This window comes from Callospermophilus lateralis, chromosome 2, assembly GCF_048772815.1.
Source record: "Callospermophilus lateralis isolate mCalLat2 chromosome 2, mCalLat2.hap1, whole genome shotgun sequence".
Lineage (NCBI taxonomy): Eukaryota > Metazoa > Chordata > Mammalia > Rodentia > Sciuridae > Callospermophilus > Callospermophilus lateralis.
Window position 1 is genome coordinate 17435663 of NC_135306.1, and position 12506 is coordinate 17448168.

At 38.8% G+C, this 12506-nt stretch overlaps 1 protein-coding gene across 5 annotated transcripts in view; it reads left to right on the forward strand.

The window, feature by feature from the left end:
- Positions 1 to 12506, forward strand: part of Astn2 (astrotactin 2) — an 847605-nt gene that overhangs the window by 674071 nt on the left and 161028 nt on the right. For 3 of the 5 annotated variants that reach the window (XM_076845613.2, XM_076845612.2, XM_076845614.2), the window contains one exon: positions 1285 to 1550. In XM_076845613.2, the coding sequence (XP_076701728.1) occupies positions 1285 to 1550 (266 nt within the window). Of the gene's footprint in view, positions 1 to 1284; positions 1551 to 12506 lie in introns of those variants that run through there. The other 2 variants (XM_076845615.1, XM_076845617.1) reach the window with 1 other exon arrangement.

Consider the following 12506-nt stretch of genomic DNA (forward strand, 5'->3'; position numbering starts at 1 on the left):
TTAAGAAATCTTATATAGAAAGCTGGTCTTAGAGAAATAAAAACAGGATTTCTCTATTTGAAGCTGATATGAGGTTTCCAGCCCTGACTACTCAGTTTTCCTTTTGCCCTATGGAAGCAGTTGCTCAGGTGCTTCCTAGAAATTCTTGAATTTCTAAGAATTTTGGAGGCATTAGAATAGAGTTATGAATATAGTTTTAGCCAATCAAAGTTTTATAAGATCCATCTTTAACTGAGTCTTAGGTACATCAAGACTCGTGTTAGGCACTGAGGTGGAAGGAATGGGTGACATAACCCCTAGTCTCCAAGAGTTGATAATACCGTTGGAAAAGGCAGGAGAAAATGGGAAAGGAACTTAAAATAAGGTCTCATAAGTAAAAATATTTATTTAAAGAAGAGGGTCAGGGCAATGAGGAAAGTCTTCCCGAAGAGGATAAGATTGGAATGGAGTATAAATGGCTAGAAAAGATTCACTGAGACAGAGGAAAAGCAGGAGAGGCAAAAAAGCAGGAGAGATAGGAAATACTAGTTGTATAGGTCAAGAAAGACAAAGCAGAGCATGGAGCACATACAAATCACATCTCAAGGTGCACATGAAGAAATGTGCAGGAAAAGAAATTTGAACAAGGGAACAGGTAAGCACAGAAATAAAGGGGAAATGATGTCTCTTCCAAGCAGTACCACTTCCTATATCATCTGCCACTCACAACTGATTCCACTGGGGTCATTAAACCCATTTCACAGAATCAATGATGAAAATCTCCTGAATACTCAAGACACTTTTTGAAGGTTGAGGAGGCGTTATCAGGCAGAACTGGGATTTAAACTGAAATTGACTTGACCCAAAGCTTATGTTTCTTTCATTATATTGAGTTTCAAGGAAAATGTAGAACTGGAGAAAAATTGTAAAGAAAGAGTATAGTTTGTGTAAGTTGACAGTAGACAGAAAGGAATTTCTGGTTGGGGAAAATATCTTTGAGTATTTGTATCTTTCAAATTGCTTGGAAAAACACTTAACCCCAACTTACCAACTTGAAACATGGAAAAATTGAGGACTAGAGAGAGTAAAAGGTGTATACGTGGCAGGAGAAAGACACCATTTTGATCTCTGAACGCTCAGGCTAGTGATCTTTTCAAGACATCATGCAAAAATCACTTTATCATCTTTTTTTTCATTTCCAATGAATATCAGCTCCTTAGGACATGCTCTTTGTGGGTTCAAGAATCTGGCCTTTTAAATAATACTAAGTTCACCTCTACCTCTTCCTATTTTGTGCCTCTCCAGAGACCACAGAACTGGGCAGCAAGAAGGAGCTCAAGTCCATGCCCTTCATCACCTACCTTTCAGGTCTGCTGACGGCACAGATGCTGTCTGATGACCAGCTCATCTCAGGTGTGGAGATTCGCTGTGAGGAGAAAGGCCGCTGTCCTTCTACCTGCCACCTTTGCCGGCGGCCGGGCAAGGAGCAGCTGAGCCCCACACCAGTGCTGCTGGAAATCAACCACGTGGTCCCACTTTACACCCTCATTCAAGACAATGGCACAAAGGAGGTGAGCTCCCCTGACCCAGCCACCAAGTCAAACCTGAGAAACCCTCCTACCTGTGGACTCTTTGTCCATGGGGATTGTCATCATCATCATCATCAACAACAGCATCATGGTGATTACCAGCATTTATTGATTCCTTATATTCTAAATCTTAGTGTTTCAATACAACAGAGGTTTTTATTTGTGCAGAGTCCTTGATAGATATTTTTGATTGATGGGTGTCTTTACTCTGAGAAGCAGTACAGGGACCCAATCCTTTCCATCTTGTACTCTATCAAACCATTGTTTCCATGGTCACTGTAAAAGGAGAAAGGATATGGAGCACTGCTCATGAAAAGTTTAAATGGTCCAAGCCTGAAAGTAGCAAATGTCATTTCAACTTCAGTTCCATGGATCACAGCTCAGACATTGTCCACACCAGTCTGCAAGAAGACAGAGAAATATATTCTGTGTGCCTAGAAGTAGATGTGGGTTTGGTGAAAACCTAGCAGTGTCTGCTTCGATTCTATACTTGGGTTATCTCATCTAAATTGCATCCCAGTTCTATGACTTACTTAAAAATATTGGGCATATTTGCTTAAAATTGCTGGCATGTGGCCATCTTTTTAATTATAAATATGGAAGTTCTGTAGGGTTAATCCTAATGTCATGTCTATATAATAACAGTTGAGGAAACCTTAAAGATGTTAAGTGATTTACTCAAAGTTAGTTTGCTTCAGAGCTTCCATGCCTAACTATGAAATGATATCTCTTCTTTTCCTCGTGTCTCTCACTTTTTTTATAGGATTTATTAGGACTTTAAAGAATCATGTGAATTAATTGGCTCACTGGTTTGTAAACTTATATTCATGGGACACTTTCTATAAATGCAATATTCCAGGAACTCCAATTGATGAAACCAGGAATAGTGATGGTTCTACTTCAGTGAGGAAGAGGAACATGGATAAGAGCATCGCTTACTTGGTTCTCATTCTTCCTTCTACAGCAGCTTCCAGAAAAACGGGGCCTCCAAAAAAAAAAAAAAAGAAAGAAAGTCAGGGTGGCAGATGATTGATTGCGTCCAATAGAACTCCATGAATTATGTGCCCCTTCCATAGCATCCCATAGAGCCAAGAGCTGAAGGGTAGCTGAAGGTCAGATAGGGCTTCAGAGAAGACAGAAATAGGTTGGTAACAAGGAAGTGGGAAAAGTATCAGATAGATGACCTAAGGAAGAACAAGGTCTGTGCAGAGACCCAAATCATTTCCCCATAATTAAGACCGAGAGATGTAGGGAGAATCAGGAATGAGGCCAGGGCAATTAGAAGAGATATGATTATTTAGGATATTATAAAGCAGATCATGGAGTTTGGGCCCTGTTCTTAAAGCAATGAGATGATGAAGACCCATTATTAGAAGGAAGTTGATGGGATTAGAGTTATGTGGCAGAAGGAGCCTCTATTAGAATCACCATTGGAGCAGTTAAATATAGTGTGGGTTATTTAGATAGAATACACTGAAGCAGCCAAAATTAATGAATGACAGTAACAACTGTCAATGTGAAATGAATAATCATAATGTTATGTGAATAAAATAAATCCCAAAGATAGATTTTATATAGCAGAATGGGATCTGCTTTTAAAAGTTAAAGCACACATATACCAAATACACTACCTTTCAGGAATAAATGCATATAAAATATAACCATTTTAAAAGGGAAGCAAGGAATTGTGAACATAGGAAATGATAACCTTGAGTCAAGGGAGCCAGTACAATGACACAAGAGGGCATAGGTCACATGTAGGTAGTCAAGTTCCTAGCTGGATTTTATGGTGGTCAATTTGTAGAAGTCTATTAAGGAGTTGAACGTTAAAACTAACTCACTTATTAGCTAACCAAGTGAATAAATTATGACTGAGCATGACACAACAAGGTGCTTGAGTCTGAACCAAGTATGCTGCAGGGTGACAACAGGTTGTGGGAATATAAGAGTGGACACAGGGATATCCGGAAGAGGGAGCCACAGCTTTCAGCAAATAACAAGGTGTTCTGGTTAGTGTATCAGTTTGGATGAGAAAAAACAGCACATTGGTGGCTATGGATCAAGGACTTTGTGAATGATACTTTGAATATTCCCATTTGCTGCTCTGTGACTTTGTCCCCATGGCTGCCTTTTTGGTCAAATTTTCCTTATCTGCAATGGGGCACAATACAAACAAAGTCATGAGACTTTTGGAATGTGTTCTTGGCGCATGTGTGGCAGCAGGAAAAGTAGGGGTCCTTTTCCTTTTTGCTCAGGAATCAGAATTCCCTAAGTCTGGAGTTCATGCCAGCTTCGCTTGGCATTGTTGAGATAGGTGTTCATTATTTTGGAAATCCAGTGCAGTATTTGTAGAATCTAAAGAGTGTGAAAACGGTCACTAGATGTCACTGTTCTCCTTGCAGGAGACCTGGAGAGCTGGAAGCTTTAGTCATTCATTCATTAATTCAGTATTTTTGGATATCCACTCTATGCCAACTACTGTGTTACGCTATGGAAAATGAACAGTATGACAGATAGACATGGTCTTCATTTTTATTGTGTTTGTAGTGCTGGGGATCAAACCCAGGGCCTTATGCATGCTATGCAAATATTCTACCACTGAGCTACATCCCCAGCCCCTACATAGTCTTTAACTTCATGGAGTTGCCAGATTGGTGGAGCAGACAGATAGTCATGAAATAATCACATAAGTAAGTCATATAGTGCAAAATCATATTGTGCAAAATGACAAGGAGATGTTTAGGCCAATGGGTTGAAAGTGTGACAGAAGGCCTTGTGGACTGGGAAGGCTTCCCTGAGGAAGTGGCAGTTAAACTGGGTCCTTGTGGTCAAATGCATAAAATGAATGTGGAAGGCTGGTTTGGGGGAAGAAGGAAGAGCATGAGAACATCCCATGTAGAAAGGGAGACTTCTTTGCCATCTCTGAGGAAAGGGATTTGACCAGGAGTTGATGGGCCTGGCCTCTGATACTGAGTAATGACATCGTCTTGTGCCTTTCTTTTGCTCTCTGGAGAACCAGTTTTCCTAAGTTTTCTACAAGAAACTTCGTAGAAAGTACAAGATTTAAAGCAAACCTTGTACGCTCTGTGCTACACTGGTTTGGATTGAAATCCTGCCTCAATCCCCTATTCACTGTGTGCTGCTGAATGATATCTGCAAACCTCAATTTCTATGTATATAAAACATAATATCATAATTCCTACTTCTTAGGAATCAAATGAGATAATGAGTGCACGGTGCCCAGCATGCAACAGACAAATATTATCTAAGATTAAATAAAAATAAATTTTACCTAAATTTGTACTTTCCTGTTTCTTTGCTTCCCCTGGTACCTCCTCTTCTTGGTAGTACTTGATTACTTCATTGATGCTTAAAGTACTAGGAACATGACATTTTAAAGTAAGATCTGCATTTTGTGTGGAAGAAACCATTGGTTGGCCCCAAAAGTAGAGCAATTTTAGGAGCATTTATTACTTAATAAACATTTCTGGAACTCACACTATGGATAAAACATGCCACAGTTGGGGTTACACCCAAGTAAAAGGTTGTTCTTCTCCCATAGATCTTCCAATGCAGAATGGAAATTTTATATGAGAGCCCTGACTCCTTGAGATGTGCAAGGTACTAGGTAAACTCTTGAGGCCCATTTTGTAGTGTGGTCAAGGAACAACAGAGAGGGATATGACTTGCCTGAAGTTTGTGAGATGCTTCTAGCCTGATTCTGGATGACGGCCAGGGTGTGCTCTGAATGGCCTTGGGAACAATTGGACACTAACTTCTTGGGTGGCTGGGGTCTCCTTGGGTATATTCCAGTGAACACATTGGAAAGGATGATGTGCCTTTTGCCTCAGCTGGAAAGGAGCACTTAATTAAATTTTGTGCTGTGGTTTTGAACAAGCAAAGCAGGGGGAAAAAGTCTTTATGATGGAGAATTTGATTAATGTATAAATCTCCTCCTTCCACCTGTTAAATGCCCTTATACAGCCCAAAGCCACAGACTTGGTTCAGCAAAACTAGTGCTTAAATGTACATGACTTTGTGTGGTTGTTAATTTAGCCTGTGGGTGAAGTAGTCTCCATACAGGGAAGACAAAGGAGAGTTTCAGTGAAGAGCCAGATAGCTCTCTGCCTTTTACCGTGGATGTGTCCTTTCTTTTACTTCTCTGCAAAGTGAGCTTTATAGTATCTATCCCTTTCCATTTCAGGTTTAGCAGTTTTCTGTATGAACTAGAGAATTAGAACACCAGGGATCTGAACTCAGCTCTGCCCTTGATTGTTATATGGTCTTGAATATACTTTCACTTTCTACATCTGGTCTTTATTTCTTTATCTATATGATGAGAAATAAGGCTAACTTCATCTAAGGTCCCCTTGGCACTGTGAGAAGATCAGATCTAACTTATAAATGGAATATGAAAGAGTTATTTTGAGATTAAAAGAGGCACCCCATCACCTACAATTTATTCTCATCCAGAGATAATGCCTCCTTCTTATTTTACTTTTTTTATTAGAGCATTATAGTTATATACGTAGCTTGGTTTATCCCAACAAAATCATGTGTGCATGGAATCTGACCCAATCCATTTCAGTCTCCATTCCTACCCCCTCTTTTCACATCCCCCTCTGCCACCCATTCCATTGATCCTCCCCTTGCTCATCCATTTATACATACTTCATTGGTGTTTCCACAACACATAAAGGTGAAACTCCCTGTCGTATATTTATATATGCACATAATGTGATTTTGTTTAATTCAGTCCACCTTTCCTTCCCTTTCTCATCCCTCCTTCCTTCCTCTCAATCGCCTTCTTCTGCTCCAATGATCTTTTCTTTATCTTAATGGTATCCATTTCCTCTGCCCTTCTTTTCCTTATTGTACTCTATTTTCCATATATTGAGATGATACATTTGACCCTTGATTTTCTGAGTCTGGCTTATTTCACTTAGCATGATATTCTTCATTTCTATCCATTTACAGATAAATGCCATACTTTCCATTCATCTTTATGGCTGAGTAAAACTCCGCTGTGTATATATACCATATTTTCTTAAGCTCTTCATCTGTTGATGGATATCTGGGCTGATTCCATCATTCAGCTATTGTGAATTTTGCTGCTATAAACATTGAGGTGACTATATTGTTAAACTAGGCTAATCTTAGTTCTTTTATATAAATACTGAAGAGTGGGATAGCTAGGTTATATGGTAGTTCTATTCCAAGTCTTTTGAGAAATTGCCATACTGCTTTCCAGAGTGATTGTACTAATTTGTAGTCCCATCAACAATGTATGAATGTACTTTTTCCCTCACATCCTTGCCAGTATTTATTGACAATACCTAGTTTCAACCTTAAATATAGTATTATCAGGAGAAAGGAATACATATCTTTCACTTCATTCCAATGATAAATCACTTATTGGCCGAGAAAGAGAGATTAAAATCTTGTCCTATTTATTTTGCAGGTCAACCTCTTTATTTTATGATTGTAAAACTAAGGCCCAGAGATGAGGAATGACTCTCTCCAGGTCACACAGCCAAATCTGTATTTGAAACAGGCAAGACCTCAGAAATATGATTTGTCCCTCTGAGACTCAGTTTCCTCATCTTTCAGATAGATAATGGTAATGTCCCCCATGGTCTCATGTAGAAAAATTAAGAGACCATTTGCTAATATTTTGAAGAACAAAATACTCTTAAAAATTGGACAATTCTTTTCTAGCCCTTGGATTTTTTTTTCTAGTACTTGGTATTGAACTCAGGGCTTCACACATGCTAGGCAAGTGTTGTACCACTGAACTACATCCCTAACCCTAATCCTTAAATCTCTTGACTTTTAGTCCTCTGAGCATTTTTGTTCTTAAGATGCTCGAGGAAGAATCATGTATAATTTTGGTCTTGTTGCGGTTGCCCAGTCTTCCTGCAGATCCTTTCCTTCTGCCAGAAAGATTTATTTCCTTCATTTCCATTACTTGGCCCAAAGTAAGAAGAGAATTCCAAATGATACTCTTTGAAAAGAAATTAACAAGCAAGCCCCCTCACCCTAATTATTACCACCAATACCAACACCACATCCATGACAACCACCATTACCACTGCCATCAGTGTACCACCACCACTTTTACTACCACAGTTATCTCAATTGTGACCACGGCTGTGATGGCCAGGATCATCACTGTGCTTCCACCACTATTGTTATAGCCTGTCATTACCATCTCCTTGCATTAGGTGCTTAGTGGGTGCCAGATACTTTGCTAAGAAATGTGATGCAGAGGACAGTAAGGTACAGACTGTGTCTTCAAGGAGCTCACAGTCTACTGAATGAGGCCGAAGCCACATAAGCAGCTATAATTATTTACATATGCTGCATTAATACATGATTTATTTTCAGATACTATAGGAAGCATTCCAACAGTGTTAGAAGACAAATAGAAAAAAAAAACTCTGAAAGGGAGAATCTGGAAAATATCTTGGGGAAGTGAAGGTGGGTATTGGATAGTAGAAGAGCTGAGGAAAGACTATTGATAAAGTGAATAATACCTGTAAAGTATTTAAACTAAGTATGATAACAAAATATTTAACAAAGTAGTAAAAATAATTTAAACTGTGCTAGGGTACATGTTTTATATTATTTAACCATTTAGTACTTTATGAAGGAAGTACTATTATTACCCCAATTTAACAGGTGAGTGAGGCCCAGAGACTCTTGAACTAACTTATGTGAGCAATCAAACCTCACCTAGTTGGAACCCATAGGCCAAATCCAACCTACTGCTTCTTTAATGATTATGAAACACCACCATATACATTCATTTACATAATATCCATGACTACTTTCCTGCTACAACAACAGTGTTGAGTTCTATCCATAGAAAATAGGATGGCAGAGAAAGCTGTAAATTTCTCTTCCCTTTTCACAAAAAGTTTGCCAAACCTTCCTCTAGACTAAGGCATAAAAGAAAAGAAGGAGAATGGAAAGATTATCTGTCAAGCAGAGAGAAAAACAAAACTTACCAATTACTAAGTTCCTAGAATTTTAAAAGTTGCTTTGTATGTAATACTATGTATTCCCTCATTTTTTTGTCAGCCTACATTAATTGAAGTATGTACTATTATGTTACTATTATTATTAAAAGACAAAAACACAAACTTGAGACTTATAGAGAGGAAAATGATATCTAAAATCACACAGCTAGTGAGATGTAGGGTAGCTGAATTCAAACCCAAGATGTCTGAGTCAGAAAATTAGGAGTTTAGTTACTTTTGCAACAGATCTAAAATATTTGGAGAGGAAAACTTGAAATATGATAGGTAGATGGTTAAGTTGTGGGCAATATTTTTTTTGGTGTAGCAAGGAGACAGGGTCTCCCCATGTTATCTAGTCTGGATTTGAACTCCTAGCCTCAAGTGATCCTCCCACCTCAAACTCCGAGTAATGGGGACTACAGGTGCATACCAACGCACTTGTTTTGTGGGCAACTTTGAATGCTGCATTGAGAGATGTGTACTGTATAAACTCTAAAGAGTCCTTCAAGATTTTGGGCCAAGGGAGAGATGTAGGAAGTAAGATGTAAGATTTAAGAGATATGTGAGGGAGAGAGGTAGGATTTAGGCTAATCATGACAGGGATTAAATATGGTTTTAGGGCAAAAGTTATTCATTTGAAGTCTGTATATCCTTGACTTTAAGGGGTCTTTGGACCCCCAATCTCAAAACATTTATGCAGAATTATGCATTTATTTGTAAATTTTTTCCTTCTGAGAGACAGATTCATGGCATCAGCAATTTTCTGAATGTTCTTGACTTGCATGTTAAATTACTAAAATAAGAGGTCCAGTTAAGTTGGGAGGGGGGTTTCCTGCAGAAGTCCATATATGAGATAGTTGGGGATAGTGGAAAATCAGTTCAAGTAATTTTAACAAATATTAATTAAGGGTTTCTTAGGGCCAGGCACTGTGTTGGGCATTTGGAATACCTCAGGGAGCAAAGAAGGCATACATCTCTACCATCTGGAAATTTAGTCTCTACTGGAGTATATGTGAGAGACAGAAAATAGAAATCACTTTGGTAAATAATATGAAAAGGTGAGAAAAAAGAAATAAAGCCCGGTGTAGTGGTGTATGCCAGTAATCCCAGCAGCTCAGGAGGCTGAGGCAGAAGGATTGCAAGTTCAAAGCCAACTTCAACAATTTAGTAAGATCCTGTCAAAAAAAAAAAAGAAAAGAAACATTAAAAAAAGGGCTGGGGATGTGGCTCAGTGGTTAAATGCCCCTGGGTTCAATTCCAGGTACCAAATTAAATAAATAAATAAATAGAATAAATAGAATAAAAAATAAGTAGAACCAAATAAGAGAGATCAATCACATTTGTGTGATGGCATAATCCTGGATTCCCAGCCATTTGGGAGGCTGAGGCAGGGGGATGACACGTTTGAGGCCAGCCTGGGAAACTGAACAAGACTCTGACTCAAAATAAACAAAAGGGATGCAGATGCAGCTCAATAGTAGAGTATTTGCCTAGCATATTTGAGTTCCTAGGTTCAATCAATAATACTGAAAAGAAAGTGTTTAGTACATATCTGGATCTTAGAATATCTCAAAGAGAATCATCACTTGGGGTGAGATAAGGACAGTGTTTGTTAACTGCATCTTCCTGGCTTTCCTCCTTCTGTTTCTCGGGGGTTAGAGTTGGTAATCTGCACTTTTCTTACCTCCTCGGGTAATTTTGATGTACACTGAGCTTGAGAACCACCAACCAAAACCATGGTTCACAATTCTTTCTATTTTGAAATTTCTTCAGGGAATATAGGGATTAAGAAAATCAAGTACTTCTTATAATCTAACTTAATTCTTCTCTACTATTGTGGAACCCTTCCTCTCCATCTTGGTGCATTCTGAAAAGGAGGTGCACTGGCTAGGAATCAGACTGTCAGGCAATCCTTGGCAACAGGGAAGATCAAAGAAAAGTAGGGGGAAATAATCCGCATATTACTCAACACACTCATGGTCAATTACAAAAGAGGAACTTAATACTTGGCTTGTCTACTTGTGAAACTGGGAAACGGCTCTTTCATGGGACTAGAAAACTAGCAGATTCATCAAGATATACAAGACATACAGTCTTAGCAAATGCAAACATTTTTTCAATGTCAAAGAGTAGAGCGTTTTTTATGGAACACTGAATTCAGATGTAAAACATAAGAAGAAAGAGAAAGGCAGAATGTCTTTCCCTTGTACTTCTGCAATGGTACCATGAGCTCAGCTAAAGCACTGCATAGGCTTATCTTACTAAACCTCTCCTCCACTTCATATGATGAGGATCATTATTGCCTTTCTTTTCTAGAATGTGAACACTGAGGCATCGAGAAGTTAAATCATTTGTCCCAAGGTTCTGAAAGAACTGGCAGAGCAAAGGTTTAATCTGAATACCTACATTTTGCCTCTCTTTGGTATTTTCTCTTCTACTAGCTATTTCCCTTCAGCTGCTGCTGTTGTTGTTTACTGGGGTTTGAATCCAGGGTCACTGTACCACTAAGCCACATCCTCAGCCCTTAATATCTTTTTTTTTGCCACAGGGTCTTGCCAAGTTGTTCATGGCTTGCTAAGTTGCTGAGGCTGACTTTGAACTTGTGATCCTCCTGCCTCAGCCTCCCAAATCACTGAGTTTAGAGGTATATATTACTGTGGCTGACAATTTCTCTTCAGCTTTTAAAATAACGTGTAGTTTATGGAGGCCTAAAGTGTACTAAAAGCACTATCACTTCATTCCATTATCTTTCCCAACTTGTAGTTCTTTTTTTCTTAAGAGCCAAACTTCTTGAAAAAGTAGACTACATCTGCTGTCTGCATTGATTTATCCCTATTAATTCTCAGTGGAAATGCAATGGCTTTTCATCATTTGTATTCCTTATAGACCAATCTACTGCATTTGCCATGAATGGCCTGGCCTTTCTTTCTTTCTTTCTTTCTTTTTTCCTTAGAGAGAGAGAGAGAGAGAGAGAGAGAATTTTTAATGTTTATTTCTTTTAGTTTTCGGCGGATACAACATCTTTGTTTGTATGTGGTGCTGAGGATTGAACCCGGGCCGCAAGCATGCCAGGCAAGCGCGCTACCGCTTGAGCCACATCCCCAGCCCCCCTGGCCTTTCTTTTGATAGTGTTTTCTACCTCGGTTTTTGTAATCCTGAAACCAGGGGTTCATCCTTGATGCATGTCTTTTCTCTCTGCCTGCATGCATTCTTCTAACATATAATTCATTAACAAATCCTATAGGTTTGTCTTAAGAATTTCTCAAATATGTTTGCTTTTACCCAGTCTGATCCAAGTCTTTCCTGTGCTATTGGAATACCTCCTAACTGGCTAATATTGACCCATGTTCCTTCTAATCTATTCTCTTTCTTGAAACCAAAGTGATATTTTAAGAACTAAAATATACTCAACAACATTTTCCTAATTAAAAACGGTTAGAGGCTTTCAACTGATCTCCTAGGATCAAGACCAAGGTTCTTACCATGGTTTACAAGGGGCTGCTTGGACTGAACCCTTTTAAAAAATTCTATTTGTTTTCTGCTGTGCTAGTGACCAAATCCAGGGCCTCGTATATGTGAGGCAAACTTACTATTGGTGAGCTATGTTCTCAGACCTTGTGCAGAACCCTTCTAATTTCTTAAAACTTACCTTGAACTCCTTCCTTTGTTTCTCTGCTTTAGCCATAGTGATCTTTTCCCGGTTTCTGGGAATGCTATGTTTTATCCTGCCAAAGAGTCTTTGCACAGGCTGTTCCCCATCCTTGGCATTCATTTCACTCCTTTCCCTCCTTCTTTCCCCTAAGCAAACACTCATCAGATTGCCAAGCCTTCTCGAGTTGATAAATCCTCCCGTATGTTTCTTTGTTCACTTATTTTTTCAAGTCTCTTCAATTTGATTCTATAGCAGTTATCCTAA